The 18,550-nt window shown below is 45.5% G+C and overlaps 1 protein-coding gene across 5 annotated transcripts in view; it reads right to left on the bottom strand.

The window, feature by feature from the left end:
• The window catches only part of LOC137539184 (ovochymase-2-like), a 229,166-nt gene that overhangs the window by 22,278 nt on the left and 188,338 nt on the right, over window positions 1–18,550 (bottom strand). For 2 of the 5 annotated variants that reach the window (XM_068261697.1, XM_068261700.1), the window contains exons 20-22: window positions 11,590–11,718; window positions 9,231–9,347; window positions 2,655–2,781 (exon numbers count right to left, since the gene is read on the bottom strand). In XM_068261697.1, coding sequence (XP_068117798.1) covers window positions 2,655–2,781; window positions 9,231–9,347; window positions 11,590–11,718 — 373 coding nt within the window. Of the gene's footprint in view, window positions 1–2,654; window positions 2,799–9,230; window positions 9,348–11,589; window positions 11,719–18,550 lie in introns of those variants that run through there. The other 3 variants (XM_068261698.1, XM_068261699.1, XM_068261701.1) reach the window with 3 other exon arrangements.

An 18,550-nucleotide genomic window follows, 5' to 3' on the forward strand; every position in this document is an offset into this window, starting at 1 on the left:
CATTAGGTTTCTATTGCGCTAACGCTTTAAAAAGCGCTAGCACTTTGGCAATTAGTGGGAATCACTCGCTAATCGCTCTAGTGAGAATGGGCCCTTAGGGCTTAAATTTCAAATGCGCACATACACACACGTTTTGGAAGGAGTGATAACGGGACAGATCCTCTCTTTTGGAGTTGTATTGTCCTGTGGAGAAAGCAAAAAAATACATATTCTTGTGCTGGGGAAGTGGTAGAATCCCAAACAAGAGTTCACAGCTGTGCCTCATATCCTGTCTGCACGACTACCAGTCTTTATATTAATCCCACAAAGCTAAACAGTAGTCCAAGGGACAGGAAGTGAAGCAAAAACTTTTTACTGTTGACACAAACAAGAGTCCCTCCTCCTTTTCCACACAACATCCAAATAAAAATAAAAACTCCTGTAAATGAGGACCTTAATTCTGTATGCACATTTGCATGTTATTAGAATCATTGTGGGGCATTTATCAAGAGTGTCTGAGACAAAATATTGGTAGGTTTTTAAAAATCCGTGCAGAACTGCCTCAGATATCTTAAGACATCACCAAATAGTGCAGTTTCCTCCTAAAAGGCCTGGTGCACACCAGAGGAGTTTTTCTGAGCGTTTTGAGTCTTTAAATCTGCTGCTAATGTTATCCTATGTGTCTGTGCACACTGGAGCAATGAGGTTTTGTAAAAAATCCCATAGCATTACATTGGGAAGAGCTTTTAGAGGTTTCAAAAGCTCTTCCCAATGTAATGCTATGGTGTTTTTTACAAAACCTAATTGCTCCAGTGTGCACAGACACATAGGATAACATTAGCAGCAGATTTAAAAACTCAAAACACTCAGAAAAACTCCTCTAGTGTGCACCAGGCCAAACTGTTGAAAATAGGCTAGGAAGGTTTATCACACAGTGCAGTGTGTGAGGGAAATTGCTGTTGCTGAGGTAACCAATACATCTGCTGTATTGATATTGGCAGGCTCTGAAGCTAAGTACCCACGTCGCGATTTTCCAGTTGATTTTCCCACCGAGCAATGATTTTTTTGAGCGCTGGGCGGTCGTTTTCACGATATTGTGACATGGGTACAGGTGCACAACCACATAACGTCATTTAGCATCGCAATAACGACAGTCACTTTGGATCGGATCGCTAAGATCCCCCACAACTTTGGCGCAAAGTACCACGATCGATTGAAGTCTCGTTCGCTCCCAGCGTGTAGCTTCGTGTGACATCATGCGCACCCGCCAACACGAAGCGGCGTCACTGAAAAACGTCATCAAGGGGACGTCGCAGGTTCCGTCATGCGGTGAGTACACAGCTTACGCGAGGAATTCAGCAGGGGGAGGAGCCACTAATCACGCCTAGCCTGCACTACTGCACTATCTGTAAAACTGCTATTAAGCACTTCTTAATCTGCAACAGTTTAGGAATGGATTTGCACTTTTCTTAAAGTGTACCAGAGATGAGACAAAGTACAAGTTTTATACATACCTCGGGCTTCCTCCAGTCCCATCCGCATGGATTGCGCCCATGCTGCCGTCCTTGATCTTCTCCCTCTTTGGTACCGGGTCCCATAACTTTGGCCAGTTGCAGCCAGTCTGAGCATGCGCAGTACGCTCCTGCATCTCTCCCCGGTCTACGCAGAACTCTCCCAGCTGCTGGAGAGGGAGGAGCACACTGCGCCTGCTCAGAGTGCCCGCATCTGGCCAAAGAAGAAAACTAAAACTCTTAAATCTTACATTAGGAAACAACTTTTAGTTAAATAATAAGTGTTATTTTTGCCTCAGTCATATTTGAGTTAAGATTAATTTGTACACAGATATTCAAGTTAATAATCAGTTGTGTACTTTTGCTTTATGAAGTCATTGATATACAATGTTAAATCTTCAATTGCTTCAACTATATTCATTGTATCATTATTTCTTGTATGCTGTTTTCTGAAAATCTAATAAAAAGAGGAAATAGGGGAACACAAGTATATAGGTATGTTGTTTTGTGTTTTCAACCTACCCATGTAACACAATACAAAACAAAGCTCTTCCCTTCTGGCCTGTACAAACATCTGCTACAACTCGTGAACTTTGCTGCCCTCTAACGGTCAAATACAAAACAATCATGATAAATCCTATTCAACGCTGAGCAGAAAATTTACCTCAGAGAATGAAAAACATGACAGATGGAATTTTGCCTATTCGATACATTTTCAACTGAACATTAATACTGTTACTAAGAGCATAACAAAAGGAAACACCATACACACATACAGAGAGAGGGAGGAGGCACAGTGGGGGTTAACATACTTATGCCACTGCCTATACCCGATGCGTTCCACGGTACTCCACTACTTCCTCCTTCAAACCCAGAAGAAGTTAGTAGTGGAGTTACAAGGACCGTGAGTGTAATGCATCGGCTATAGGTGGCGGTGTAGGTAGGTTTAACCCCCTTCTGCCACGGGCAGCGCTATCTATTTTAATTTAATATCAATTTAAAATTTAATTTAAATTAATTTCTAATTTCAATTGCAAGTAGCTATGTACTCGTCGTAGCTAACATCATTACTAGCAAGTAAAACGGGGGAGGGAAGGTCACATCAAATAGATAACTTTCTCAGTAATAAACGTGGAATCCATAGATGTGTCCAGTCCTACTTACCTGAATCCTTCCGGATTACCCCGACTGCTGGCAAACAGCTTAATCTTCCCTGGTGACCTCAGTGACACCACGTCCTTGCATTCAATGTGGATAAATTCTGAAGCATTGTCCTTGGAAGGTGTGCTCGCTAAAGAGTGAAGACAGCTATGGTCAAGTGAAATTCCATTTGCAGCGTAACTATCGGTCCTTTCCCAATATACATTGCAAAGATTTGTATTTTGGACTCTTGTGTCTGTTCTGTACACGGTATTACCAGTGCACTTGGTGGAACAAACACTAAATGAAAACCTGCACCGCCTGCAATTAGCAAAGAACGGTGCCCCAAGGCTGATAACACGACAATCCCAACATTTCCACATAACACCAATTCTTTGCTCTCTCCACTGGCTACCCACAAAATGGAGACTCCTCCAAGATTGGCATAACATTCAATTTAGGCCCAGGACACCCGAAGGGTTTATGGCAACTGCATCACACTTCCTGTCACACGCCCCCTAGTGGCCAGACCGCACAATGCCTTCCAATCGGTTTTAGCACACAGACCATGCAATCCCATGGTCGCAATCGGTGCACAGAAACCGCTGGAACTCGGCTGCAGACAGACTAGAAGGAGGCGTGCCATATAGAAAACACAAAATACTAGGCTGCCACCATCTATTTTTGGTGGGAAGAGAAGCCCAATCTGCCTGATACTAATACCTGCAAATAAAACGGTTAAAACACACCCTGTACTGACTAATAACAACAATTCTCAGTAGCGAATCTTCAGAAAGCTAGGATTCTTTCTGTGTGTGGCTGAATAGTATGTGTAGCCAAAAGATAAGTGACTTTTAGAAGTCTTTTATTATAAATGTAATATAAATAATTAATATATACAGAAAATCATTGAAATCAACTATTATAGAGACAATAGTAGCGCAGTATAAAAAACGAAAAGTAAGGGAAGAAATAAACGAATACTTAGGTTCATACGAAAATGTCCTTTGTGAAGTCTGAGCACATGGAACAATCCTTTGTTTCAGTTCAGGGAAATGGCTGACAGCCACATGGTCCTCTGGCTAGCAGCAGGATGTAGTAACAATGGAATTTGGAGGACTGGGGGAGGAGTCCCTGTCAAGTTCATATTCAGATTCATATTCCTCAGAATATGACAGTTCATATGACACCAAACGTGATGAGGGTCACATGTTCTGGCATGAAGCAGCTGAATACCTCCGGTTCTGGGAATGTCAGCAGCACCAATTTAATATTAAAATATTCACCAGATCCGGACCAGCAGAATGATACAATTTCCATAACTGTCCTGGGCACGGTATTCTTTAAACATGCAAAAATCATACATAGCATTTATTTTCCCTGTGCCTCCCGTGGAGTAGAGGAGTCTGATCTCCTGCTGGGTTTATCCTGTCCTTACAGGAAGGCAGCAACACTTTGGGCTTACTGCTGGGAAGCCTTCACACCTAGGTGTCATTCAGAAACAAAAGGGGACTTCATGAAGAGAGTTCTGCTAGCAGCTGAGATGACCAGATTCCCAAACTAAAGCTGGCCATACACTGGCCCGATTTGCGGCCGTTTCGACAGCAGATTCGATCACTGGGATCGAATCTGCTGCCAATCGTTTGCGCTAAACGCACCCGCCGATCCGATTTCCTCCCGAAATCGGATCGGTCCGTCGATCGCGCCGTGCGGAGAAATACCGTCGATCGCCCGCGGGTAGGGAGCGCGTCGCTAGCGGCGGCCGATCCGATATACATTACCTGACGCTTGCTCCCAGGCATCTTCTCCGCGCTGCACCGCTCTGTTCCTGCTTCCATCCCAGCGTACATTAACTTCCTGTGTCACTGCAGTGACCAGGAAGTTCAAATAGAGGGCGCTCTATTTGAACTTCCTGGTCATGGAGTGACACAGTGTACGCTGGGATGCGGTGCGGGGTGCAGCGCGGAGAAGAAGACCCGGAGCCAGCTTTAAGTAATGTGTACGGGGGGGGGGGGGGGGGGGCGGGGGTTGACAGGCGGCAGGAGCAGCTCAACAGATTGTGATCGGTTTCAGGCTGTAACCGATTCACAATCTGTTTGCAGTAAAGGCAGCCATACGATCCCTCTCTGATCAGATTCGATCAGATAGGGATCTGTCAGCTGGTCGATCTAATGGCAAATCGACCAGTGTATGGCTACCTTAAGACCCCCAGGGCTGAAGTCTGCGAGGCCCTAAAGATTCAATTTTGATCTGGCACGTCAACGACAATCGATGCAGAAAACCAATTGCGATTGCGTTCTCTTTTCTCATGGCTCTTCCGTGACACTTCCCACAACCTCAGATCAACATAACCTAATAACTTGGTCACCTCGGGAGTCATCCCTTTGGAGCCAGAGCCTTCTATCATGCTGCCCCTACCCTTTGGAACTCCTTGCCACACCCAGTAAAGACAGTTCCATCCCTGTAAGCTTTTAATTGAAGCAGGTAATTGGGGCATCGGAGGCGTCACAGTACTTTGGCCGCCACCGTATGTTAATCACCGCCCGCTATACAAACTGTGGCTACAAAGTGCAGCATTGAAACGGCTGTTAACATAGGAGTCTATGGTGGTGCTGAGGTTGGTTATGGTTAGGCAGAGGTTGGGGGGTTGGGAGGATTGGTTGCTTAGCAGTTAGGTAGCAATAAAAGGAGAGTTCAAGTGAGAATGGTGTCAGGTTAGGCAATAGTAAAACAATGATAAACATTGCTATCATAATTTCTATGCATAACAGCCCCCTTATATGTACAGCCTCCCTTTCTTTGTATGACAGTCCTCCCTCCATCAATGTGCAGACTCCCTTTCTGTGTATGACAGCCGTCCCTCCTTCCAGGTGCAGCCTCTCTTTCGGTGTATGACAGCCTTCCTGCTTCCATGTGCAGCCTCCCTTTCTATGTATGACAGCCCTCCCTCCTTCCAGGTGCAGCCTCCCATTCTGTTTACGACAGTTCTCCCTCCTTCCAGGTGCAGCCTCCCTTTCTATGTAGGACAGCCCTGCCTCCTTTCAGGTGCAGCCTCCCTTTCTATGTATGACAGCCCTCCCTCCTTCCAGGTGCAGCCTCCCTTTCTATGTATGACAGCTCTCCCTCCTTCCAGGTGCAGCCTCCCTTTCTATGTATGACAGCCCTCCCTCCTTCCAGGTGAAGCCTCCCTTTCTATGTATGACAGCTCTCCCTCCTTCCAGGTGCAGCCAAGCTTTCTATGTATGCCAGTTCTCCCTCCTTCCAGGTGCAGCCTCCATTTCTATGTATGACAGCCCTCCCTCCTTCCAGGTGAAGCCTCCCTTTCTATGTATGACAGCTCTCCCTCCTTCCAGGTGCAGCCAAGCTTTCTATGTATGCCAGTTCTCCCTCCTTCCAGGTGCAGCCTCCCTTTCTATGTATGACAGCTCTCCCTCCTTCCAGGTGCAGCCACCCATTCTGTGTACTACAGCTCGCCCTCCTTACAGGTGCAGCCTCCCTTTCTATGTATGGCAGCCCTCCTACTTCCATGTGCTGCTTCCCTTTCTACAGCGTGTATGGCAGTTTCCCCCCTTACAGGGAATCCTTCATTTCTGTGCATGGTAACCCTCTTCCATGTGCAGCCCCCCTTTCTATGAATGACATCCCCCACCCCTTTCCATGCACAGCCTACTCTTTTTATGAATGATACTTCCTCTCCATGTGGAGCAGTCTATGTCCCACAACTGCACAACTGATCACTTTTTATCTTTAGCTCCTAGTTACAGCACATTCCATCTGTAGCCCCATCTTCCATATTAAGCCCCCCCCCCCCAACACACATGCTTCAATGTTATTCCCCCATATGCAGCCCTGCTTTCCGCATTTAAAAACTTGACTTTATAAAGCAAAAGTACACAACTGATTATTAACTCGAATATCTGTGTACAAATTAATCTTAACTCAAATGTGACTGAGGCAAACATAACACTTATTATTTAACTAAAAGTTGTTTCCTAATGTAAGATTAAAGAGATCTAGTCTCCTATGGCCAGTCTGAGCAGGCGCAGTGCACTCCTCCCTCTCCAGCGGCTGGGAGAGTTCTGCGTATACTGCGGGGCACCTACCTATCTAATCTATACTGCAGGCACCTATCTAATCTATACTGCAGGCACCAATCTAATCTGTACTGCAGGCACCAATCTAATCTATACTGTGGGGCACCTACCTATCTAATCTAGCAAAACAAACACAGAGACCGCACTCAGAAGGCTGTTCAATCACTGTATTGAAGAAATCAGAGCGACAGAGGCACACAACGTTTCGGGCGTAGCCCTTCCTCAGGTGAGCACCGGCATTCAGTTCCAGGAGTCCTGGACTGACACACGGGTGTGGAGGTGTGAATTTTCTACTATACCTATCTAATCTATACTGCAGGCACCTATCTAATCTATAATGTGGGGCACCTATCTATGCATCAATAGAAATAGCGCTGGACACATCCAGGATAAAATCCAATATCATCATGTACAAGGCAAGTCAGGAAAGGGAGGGATACAAACATGCTACGTGGACAGCTGTTTCGCACCACTAGGGGCACTTTATCAGGACTCCCCTAGTGGTGCGAAACAGCTGTCAATGTGGCATGGACTGTGAATACTTTTGTTGGAGCACTCCAGTGAGTTTACAGCCTAGCTTGTGCACCTGTCCTAACTGAACATTTGCAAGCACCTATCTAATCTATACTGCGGGGCACCTACCTGTCTAATCTATACTGCAGGGCACCTACCTATCTAACCTATACTGCAGGCACCTATCTAATCTATACTGCGGGGCACCAACCTATCTAATCTATACAGAGTGTGTGTTTCCACAGCATATGTGTGTGCGTGTGTGTGTACGTGTGTGTATCCACAGCATATGTCTCTAGGCCCCGCATATGACACTCACCCCAGGCCCCACGTACTCTAAGGCCACCTCTGCCCTATTCCATGTCCAGCCTCCCCCTCCTTCCACATACAGCCTCTCCCTCTTGGGCAGCAACTCCCCCATCACATCCACCCTCCTCTTGGGCAGCAAGTACCCCTCTTCCACGTCCAGCCATCCCCACTTGGGCAGCAACTCGCCATCTTCCAAGTCCAGCCTCCCCCTCTTGGGCAGCAACTTCCCCTTTTCCACGTCCAGCCTCCCCCTCTCTGGCAGCATCTCCCCCTCCTTCATGTCGTGTCTCACTTCTTGGGCACCAGCTATTCCTTTTCTTTGTCCGTCCAACCACCCGCTCTTAGGCAGCAGCTTCCCTAGGCTATATCTTATACAGCCTGGTCTGGTCCCTCAGCAATGAGGTAGTAGGCATTAGAATCCTAGGTGTGCATGATCTTCTACTAGGATTGTAGCACAGAGATAAACATTCAGCAGAGATGCACCTGACAGCACTAAAGATGTCACCACCAGTGATAAGTTTCAGAATGTAAAGATTTCACAATGGACAAACACGGCCTAAATAATTTATACAGTAATATTGTAAAAAATAAGGAATTTTTTAATGCTATTTTCAGTAGAGTTCCCTTTTAAATATGAATATTACTGAGTGGGTATTGTCACTTGGCCACACTAGCTTTTCATGTTAGTTGGGAATCAAAATAGATAATAAGTTTTAATAAAAGTACAACAACAACAATATATTTGTAAAGCACTTTTCTCCCGTAGGACCCAAAGTGCATAAGCTTGTCTCAGATCAGTCCATTGTGATGTGTTAAAAGGGAAAACATTATGTGATCAAATATGCCAGACTAAACAGGTGGCTTTTCAGTTTTTATTTAAAGTGAACCTCCAGACTAAAAATCTACTCAGCGGCACTGAAAATTCTTGGTGTTTCTTTAACACAGCATCAGATCTTTTTTTACTTAAACTTAATTTTTAGCTGCACAGAAGAAAACTGCCCAGGCATTTTCCCCCTGATGCTGTGCAAAGCATGATGGGATTTCTGATGTTGTTCTTCTGCTGTTTGGGTGCAAACAAATTTTTTAAATTTTGAATTTGAGATTTGAAGCCTAGTGCACAGCTGGGAGGGGTGATCAGGACAGAGGACAGTTGGAACGGTGTCTCCTGCTCCCTGTCACCCCCTTTCAACCAAATAGATGGCTGACCCCATGAAAAATATGGCAGCCCCCATGAAATCACAAACATTTGCCTGTTCTTTTAAAATAGGATGGGTAAGAGATTATATTACCTGTTTTAATTAACATAACTAATGTAACTTAATGACAGTATGTTTGTTTAGGATGAAGTTCCCCTTTAAACGTGTCCTGGGTTGGAGCTGTCTTTATTGAGAGTGGCAAGGGTTTCCAAAGGCTAAGGGCAGCATGACAGAAAGCTCAAACATCATATGTCAATTTTTGTTAACGAGCACCTGTCACATCAGTTATCAATGCATTGCTGTGCAGGAAAGGGTAGAGAAGCCAACACTTAGCACTAAAGCTTACATTTAACACAAAAGGATTTAGTTTACAGATTTTCAGACAAATTTCTGACCGAGATTGGCTGGTTGATTTAAGAGAAAACATTGACAAATAAAAAGATATATTTTACACTGAAATAAGATGATAGATACTTAGTGATATGTACCCTGTTGTGGAGGCTGCTTATATGACTTGGATATCTGGTCAAACCGATCTTCCTCTTCTGTACTGGTTAGTGGATAATTGTCCTCCACATCCTTATGTCTGCCCATTCCTCTTTGGTCTTCAACAGACAATGTATAGAAGCAATAAAGGGATAGTAGCATTCTGGTTACGTTTACTAGTGCAATGTACAAAAGTGCAAACAGACAGAGGACCTCAGTAGGCATCACGGAGGATGGTACTTTCTCCTAGGAGAATTTCTCTGCAAGGAGAATTCACTAAGCAGACAGAGGCAGTGCTCAAATTACTTTTTCTAGTTTTTTAAATGCACTGAGCAGTAGAAAGCTAGTGGTGACAACAGCAGTCAGATCCCAGTAATTAGTGGTGCACAGCAATACCCAGGCAAATTATCAATATCAGTCAGCTATCAGTCACTTCACTGATCCTTGTGGCACAGGGTGTTGCGGGAGGTGTCTGCATGGGGCACATATCAAGTTAGCTTGTACCACAAAGGTGCCTACAAACCGACAATTATTGCCGGCATGGATAGGGAGCTGAGATCTTTACAGAAATGTTACTAGTCTATAGCCTATATGCGGCTATGGAGGGAGAAGTACAACAAAGCAGCACGGAGCAGGTGGGGTAGGTAGTAGAAAAATAGGACTGGCCTACACTTGGCTGATGCATCGGGGGAGGGGAGGAGAAGCAGTCAGGTGCCTCCATACACATGTTAGAGACTTGTCAGACAGGTGCGGACCGGCCATGATGCCAGGTGACGCCGCTTTTTCCCAGTATAGCTACCTATACTGGGGCAACTATACTGGCTACCTATACTGGGGGCAACTATACCTGGCTACCTTATAGGAGCGGGCACCTATACCTGGCTACCTACCTATACAGAGGGTGAACATTTTCAGGTGCTGTGCGATCATTCCAAATCGGGCGGGGAAGGGCGTTGGGGGAGGGTGGGTGATGCATCCTCACAAGTTTTCCTCAGGCAGCAAAAAGTCTAGAACCGGCCCTGTCAGCAGAGGTGGCCCGAGCAGTTGTCTCACCCAACAACCATCTACCCTCTGTATAAGGATTAAGGTAGTCTTCTCAGTGCCTTGGTGTCTCTCGCTGTCTTCTCAGTGCCTTGGTGTCTCTTATTTAAACATCTCACCGACTTCGTCTCTGGGTCTCAGAAGGTTTCGGAAGTACTTGGATCTCCAAGTACTTCTGAAGATAAGCACCTTCATACTGCGCACGTGGAAGTCCGCCCTAAAGCATGCACAGTACGGATGCCGCTTATCTTTGGAAGTACTTCGAGACCCCTGTACTTCTGAAGCCTTCCAAGGAGACCCAAAGGCTTCTTCAATATTAAAGTTGGACCTCTGCAATTGAGGCCTGGTGGTGAAACGAGGGGATGCAGAGAGGTCTGGGAAGAGGTCCAGAAAAGCTCTATAGGATCAAGAGGCCTCCCTCTGCTTATGGGAGTATGTACTTTTTAGGAAGGCTACAGGTATCCTTAAAGAGAAACTTCAACCAAGAATTGAACTTTATCCCAATCAGTAGCTGATACCCCCTTTTACATGAGAAATATAATGATTTTCACAAACAGACCATCAGGGGGCGCTGTGTGACTGATTTTGTGCTGAAACCCCTCCCACAAGAAGCTCTGAGTACCGCGGTGCTCTGGGCAAACTGCCACAATGTAACAATGTTCACAGACAGGAATTAGCTGTTTACAGCTGTCTCTAACAGCCAAAACAGCTAGGAGCAGCTACATAACCTGCCCACAGTAACAATGTCACCATGTAATAAATGTCAGAATGTAAATCGGGGAGAGGAAATATTTTACAATGAGCAAACACTGACTAAATCATTTATACATAATTATTGTAAAAATGAAGCACTTTTTTTATTACATTATTTTCACTGGAGTTCCTCTTTAAAGCAGCAGGGAAACATTGTGGTAACTCTGGAATGCAACATACTGTAACTGACACTGCACTACTCTCTTTACCTCTCCTAAGATAGGCTGGATCAGTGGCGCAGGTAGAAGAAAAATAACCTTTAGGTCACACTATGAAGCTCCTCCTACCCACAGATGACAAAATCTTTTAGCAGTTTTTGCTAAGGCAGGTGGTCAGTTTTAGTCATTTTTCCTGCTACTGTGTTATAACCTCTGCTGCCCGTGCTGATAGTGTGGTTTTTATTTTTACAACGGAGTTCTGCTTTAAGACACCAGGTTCTTACTACCACACATCTGATATTTTCAGGTGAGGGATGAATTTAGATGGCTTATAAAAGGCAAACACTTGTGACAGTTGAATTGAAGCCCTATTTTTTATATTAGCCATAGTAAATAAGTATCTATGTACCTGTCTGATAAGGCCATTCACGTGAGTTGCTATTGTAGTCAGGTTCCTCTTCTGTACTGGTGAATTGGTAGCCTTCCTCCTTACTAGTACGATATATGTGCTTTTCTGCTGACTTGTCATCAGTTGCTTCTTATAAAGATGAAATGTTGCAGATTAGTGAACAGCTGGTGAACTCTACAAAGAGTACCCATACAGATTGAGTATGAGAAGTGTAAAGGGGCCCAAACATCAGGCGATAATGAGCAGATTCAACCAAGAGACAGATATCTCTCTGATCTAATCTGATCAGACAGAGATCTATCAGCTGGCCTTTCACCGCAGGCAGATTCCCGATCAATTTCATGCTCAAATTTCTCGGGAATCGGCCTAGTGATGATGCCTCGTCACCCCAGTGTAAAATGTGCCCCATGCGGTAAATTTTACCTGTTGATGTCCACCGCTGGCTCCATCTCCGCACTGCCTCACCTCCACGTAAATGCTGATAACCACGTAGGGCGTGTGTATGTGGACGGAGCATGGAGCCAGTGGTGGACAATAAGCACGTCAGGACAACATCTTGCAGCATGTTCGATACATGCAACTAATTTCAGCCCGAAATTGGATGCCTCGTCAATCAGGCATGCTCTTGGCAACACCGATTTTCGATTATAATAATAAAATTGGATGGTTGATTAGATGCAAAGTCACTAGATGTATGACCACCTTAAGTGAAAAGGATTTGTATAGAAATATGAATGGTGTAAACACTCAGAGCCCTTTTCCACTACATCCGAGTTCATAGCGTGATTTTCCACAATGGCTCTGCAACCAATGCATATCAATGGAGTCATTTCCATTAAATGCGGGTGAGCCATTGAGGAGCGTTTTATTTGCTAGTCATGATCATGTGCTAAAGCAGGATGCGATCCCAGCGAATCAGAGCTTTGCAAATCTATCAGCCAATCAAACAAATCACATGCTTCTCCATAAGTTCTCCTAGACCAGGGCTTTTCAACTTTTCCACTAATTGTACCACTTTTATTGCCTGAAAACGTTCAAGTACCACCAGTGTGCCTGCACAGGAGATTGGATGCAATCGGGCTTGGCTGTTTCTGCTGGAGCCTGAATGGAGAGCAGCTACTGCGCATGCGCACACCGATGAGGAGAACTATGGGGCTCCCAGCACTGGATCCTATCTACTGAGGACCAGAGCAGGGACAAGGTCCTCCAGTACCCAAGGCTGAGACACCAAAGTGCGCCCCTCCATCCCTCCCACCCCAGCCGTCACACACTGATTGCTATTAGACTAAGAGGGCCACAGGGCCTACAACCTGCCCAACACCTTAATATCTAGTTATCTGGCTTGCAGTCACTGCTATGTATCCCCTTTTCTTATTTATTTCTGCTTCAAACACAATAAGGAATGACAGCTGAATGAATTGTGCGCCCCTCCTACACTGCACCCTGAGGCTGGAGCCTCTCCAGCCTATGCCTCGGCCCGGCCCTGCTGAGGAGGAAGGGGGAAACCTCTTTAGTATACAAAGGCCTCCCCTTCCCTGAGGTAAGTACCCCCCGGGGCACTTTTTTCTTACAGGTACACTTTAAGAAAAAAAGGCATTTGGGAGGGTAAAAGTAAGAGGCATTGGTGGGGAAAAAACTACAATTAGATTGCAAGCCTTCATATTGTCAGTATTGGCAATCTAGAGGTAGATTGCTAATATAGGTAGCCATACAAGTCCCCCCCCCCCACGCGCTTAATTATAGGTAGCCTGGCCCCACCACCTGAGAGCTAGGCAGCGACTCGCCATAAAGTTTGGATCCCCCCTTGCTCACTGCTTGCTGTGCTGCCCTGCGGAATAGTTCACACCTCAGATCAGTGGTAAGCCAGCCGCAGTGAAGAGACAGCCAGGCAAGCGGTGCACAGTGACGGCGCGTATACTTCAAATGAGCAGGGATGTCACTTTCTGTATCTGCGCCATCATTGTGCACCGTTGGCCTGGCTGTCTCCTCCACACTAATCTGAGGTCTGAAGTATGCCGCAGAGAAGCACAGCAAGGAGCTAGGGAGGGGGAGCCAAAATTTATGGAGGCAGGTGGACAAAAAAGTGGCAGGCAAATCTGGTGTGTACCACCTGGCCAACAGCAAAGTACCACCGGTGGCAAGCGTACCACAGGTGCAAAGCCCTGGACTAGAGAGATTAGCCTGTCTAATTAGGCCTTATCAACAAGTAAACAGCAAGTGTAAATTAGGGCTGTCAGGTGTGCCACTCTATGCCATAGTTTGGGCTAATATGTAAACACAGTAGGTTAACCCTTTTGTGTTCCTAGGACACCAGAAAGTAAACACTGCAGGGTTTTTGTAAGATTTCTGTAAGTTGTAACAAAGAAATGTTTTTCTTTAAAGTGACCCTAAAGTCAGGAATAAAAAACGAGTTGAACTCACCTGGGGCTTCCCTCAGCCCCCTGAAGCTGATCGGTGCCCACGCTGACTCCATCAGATGTCCCTGGACCGGCCGGCGGTGACTTCCGGTTTCGCCGTCGCCAGCCGACAGGCTGGGAACGCGAGTGATTCTTCGCGTTCCCAGCCAGAATATCGCCCCCTATGCTGCTATTGCAGCATAGGAAGGCCGCAATAGCAGCATAGGGGGCGCTATTCTGGCTGGGAACGTGAAGAATCACTCGCATTCCCAGCCTGTCGGCCGGTGACGGCGAAACCAGAAGTCACCGCCGGCCGATCCAGGGACATCTGATGGAGTCAGCGTGGGCACCGATCAGCTTCAGGGGGCTGAGGGAAGCCCCAGGTGAGTTCAACTCATTTTTTATTCCTGACTTTAGGTTCACTTTAAAGTTACGATGCTGTTGCTTATCTCCTTAGAGCAGAGAGGAAGCTCTCAGTTTAGGTCCGCTTCAAAAGCTGACAGAACCAACAGATTTTAGAAGAGTCCATCTCCTCACGATGGAGTCTCAGGGTTTCCCTTTGTTTTCAAAAGCATTTGCTGAACGGCCATTGTTAAGTCTGACTGCCAAAATAGTGTGCGAGTAGGGACGGCTGGCTGGTCCTATTTTGGCAGTTAGACTTAGCAACTGCCTTTTAGGAAAAGCAAAGAAAACCCTTTGTATCCCCAATGAGGAACTCGACTAGTCCAGAACATGTTGGTTCTGAAAGATTTTAACTGCTTACTTTTTCACTATAGTGGTCCTTTAACAACCGTGAAGGTCAGGATAACAACCGTGAAAATCAGGATGCACTGCTGCATTGCTGAGCTTATTTCAGTAATGTGTTATAGACTCTCATGTGCGGTGCTGTGTTCTGACAATAAACTGCTGTATGCATCTCTGTGCCAACACACTGCTGTCTCATTTCAATTAATACTACCATGCAGAGCAAAACACGTGCCATACATTTTTGTAAGGGTCACCATCGTGGAGGAACACCAGTACCAAGCACTAAGGTAGAGAATGTGTGGACAAGTTTCAAAGGTGGCTAAAAGTGCTGCCAGCCTGGAAAGAGAACCACTATGAAAGTTGAAGCCAATAAATGGGTCATTAGACTGGGAGCAAGATAGGAAGATAAAACACCAACATACGCTTTTTCCTCCACTCCCTCTCAGTTATCCATATAATAATTCCTTTTTTTGTATAGCGCTTTTCTCCTGTCGGACTCAAAGCGCTTGCGAGGCAGCCACTACAGCGCACTCAGTAGGCAGTAGCAGTGTTAGAGTGTCTCGCCCAAAGAACTCCTTACGGAACAGATGCTGGCTTACTGAATAGCAAGAGCCAAGATTTGAACCCAGGTCTCCTGCGTCAGAGGCAGAGCCCTTAACCATTACACTATCCAGCCACCATATTTGACACCTGTCACTGTTAGAGATAGCCAGTTTTAAATTGTGCAAATTGTGATGCAAATGTAGCCCCCAAAACACAAAATGAAGAAATGAGGTGGCAAATCAACATTCAACATTGAGGACCTCAAAGTTTGTGTTTGCGAAATAAATAAAATAGAAAAGGAAGAAGGAAACAATTGGAAAAGGATAGTCGAAAAATGGAAGTTGAAAAATGACAGTTGGAAAATAATGGCAGTCGAAAAACAGTTCAAATTTGGCTGTTGGAAAATGACAGTTGAGAAATGGCAATTTAAAAATGACAGTTGAAAAACAACAGTTAAAATTTGGCAGTTGTAAAATGACAGTTAGAAAATGACAGTTGGAAAATGACAGGTGGAAAATGGCAGTTAAAAAACAACAGTTGAAAAATGACAGTTGGAAAATGGCAGTTAAAATTTGACAGTTGAAAAATGGCAGTTAGAAAATGGCAGTTGGAAAATAACAGTTGGGAAAAAGCAGTTGAAAAATGACAGTTGGAAAATGGCAGTTAAAATTTGACAGTTGAAAAATGGCGGTTAAAAAACTACAGTTGAAAAATGATAGTTAGAAAATGGCAGTTGGAAAATGACAGTTGGAAAATGACAGTTGGAAAATGGCAGTTGGAAAATGGCAGTTAAAATTTGACAGTTGGAAAATGGCAGTTAGAAAATGGCAGTTAAAATGACATTTGGAAAATGGCAGTTAAAATTTGACAGTTGGAAAATGGCAGTTAAAATTTGACAGTTGGAAAATGGCAGTTAGAAAATGGCAGGTGGAAAATGGCAGTTAAGAAACATCATTTAAAAAATGATAGTTAGAAAATGGCAGTTGGAAAATGACAGTTGAAAAATGACAGTTCAACTTTTAACTGCCATTTTCCAACTGTCATTTTTCAATTGCCATTTTCCAACTGTCAAATTTGATCTGCCATTTTCCAACTGTCATTTTCCAACTGCCATTTTTTAACCCCATTTTTCAACTCCCCTTTTCTAACTGTCATTTTCCAACTGTCAAATTTCAACTGTTTAAAGGACCACTACAGTGAAAAAAGTGAGCAGTTGAAGGAGAAATTAAGTGAGAGGCATATTGAGGCTGCCATATTTATTTCCTTTTAAGCAATGCCAGTTACCTGGCTATCATGCTGATCCTCTGCCTCTATGACTTTTAGCCACAGCTCCTGAACAAGCACATGCAGATCAGGTGTTTCTGACATTATCAGTTTAGAGGCAGTGGAGGTGAAGTCCCTGGAAGTGAGAGTTCCAGGGCTCGCCCGCATTTGCCTCTAGGTATCGCATGGTGGTTTGGGGGCCCCAGCTAGTGAGAGAGACCTGGGGCCCCCGGCTGTCGTGCAAACCAGTGTTTGTGATTTTAATTTTTTTTTTTGCAGCTTCCAGGATGCGGTTGACAGGTGAGTGGTTAGGGAGGGGACTGTGTGGGAGATGCCTACACGCGGCGTAATAATAGTTACGTCCAACCGAGCCTCCCACCTGAATGCTAATTTATGCAATTCCTGCTAGATTTGGTATGGCAGGCAAAGGGTGTATGACCGTACACCTGATTGGCGCCTGCTGACCAGATAGAGGTAGGAAATTGCTTGAACTGGTAGTGAACAAATGTGTGTGTTGCAGTTAGCAATCAGTTTAGAGGCAGTGGGGGTGAAGTCCCTGGAAGTGAGAGTTCCAGGGCTCGCTTGCATTTGCCTCTAGGTATCGCATGGTGGTTTGGGGGCCCCAGCAAGTGAGAGAGGCTGGGGCCCCCGGCTGTCGTGAGAACCAGTGTTTGTGTTTCTGACATTATTGTCAGATCTGACAAGGTTAGCTGCATGCTTGTTTCTGGTGTGATTCAGACACTTCTGCAGAGACATAGATCAGCAGGGCTGCCAGTCAACTCATATAGTTTAAAAGGAAATTAATATAGCAGCCACCGTATTCTTCTCACAGTTTTTTTGCATCCTAAGAGTCAAACAAGCTAACACTTACCTGGGGCTTCTATCGGCCCCCTGCAGCGGTAATGTCCTAGTGTAATCACACGAGTTATTACACTGCGGCTGTGCAGAAAGCTGCCAATGACGCGAGCAGGAGCTAACATTATTCGTCTGTTTAGACGGATATTAAACCGGGACCGGCGGCGGGAAACGGAGCATCGTAGGAGGACGGCACGGGACATTACAGCTGCAGGGGGCCGATAGAAGCCCCAGATAAGTGTCAGCTTGTTTGGTGATTTATAGAATCCCACAGAACCTCTTTAAAGAAGACCTAAACTCAAGCACTGCAGTCAAGGAAAACAAATACTACTGCGCATGCGCACACACCGACAAGGAGAACTTTGGGGCTCCCAGAGCTGGATCCCTTCTACTGTGGAGGAAGGGGGAAACCTCTTTAGGATACAAAGGCCTCCCCTTTCCTAAGGTAAGTACCTCCCGGGGCACTTTTTTCTTACAGGTACACTTTAAGAAAAGAAGAGGGCCTATGGGAGGGGAAAAGTAGGAGGCATTGGTGGGTAATACGACTACAATTAGATTGCAAGCCTACATATTGTCAGTATTGGCAATCTGTAGGTAGATTGGCAATATAGGTAGCCTTGCAAGTTCCTCTCTTCCCCCTCCCCCGCATACATATAAACTGCTAGCCGGGAGACTTGGGCGCAGGATACAGCTGGTATACGGCTATTGCTGGAAGCCGAATTGCAGTGTTTTAAAAGCAACTTCAGCACAGTCTTCTGATGGCGCCCAAGTTACTGACTGTGCGCCGCTATAGCCGTAATTCCTATTTTGGCCTATGATGGCGCCGGCTGCGCCCAAATCTCCTGCACTGTTATTACAGTGCTCGCCTAATTATAGGTAGCCTAGTCCCACCATCAGAGAGCTGAGAGCTGGGCAGGGACTCACCACAAAGTTCGGCTCCCCCCTTGCTCACTCCTTGCTGTGCTGCCCTGCGGAATAGTTCACACCTCAGATCATCGGTAAGCCAGCGGCAGAGAAGTGACAGTCAGGCAAATGGTGCATGGTGACGGCGTGTATACTTCAAGTACAGGAAGTGAGCAGTGATGTCCCTTTCTGTATCTGCGCCATTACTGGCTGTCTCTTCCCCACTGATCTGAGGTCTGAAGTATGCTGCAGAG

The sequence above is a fragment of the Hyperolius riggenbachi genome, chromosome 11 (assembly GCF_040937935.1).
Source record: "Hyperolius riggenbachi isolate aHypRig1 chromosome 11, aHypRig1.pri, whole genome shotgun sequence".
Classification (NCBI taxonomy): domain Eukaryota; kingdom Metazoa; phylum Chordata; class Amphibia; order Anura; family Hyperoliidae; genus Hyperolius; species Hyperolius riggenbachi.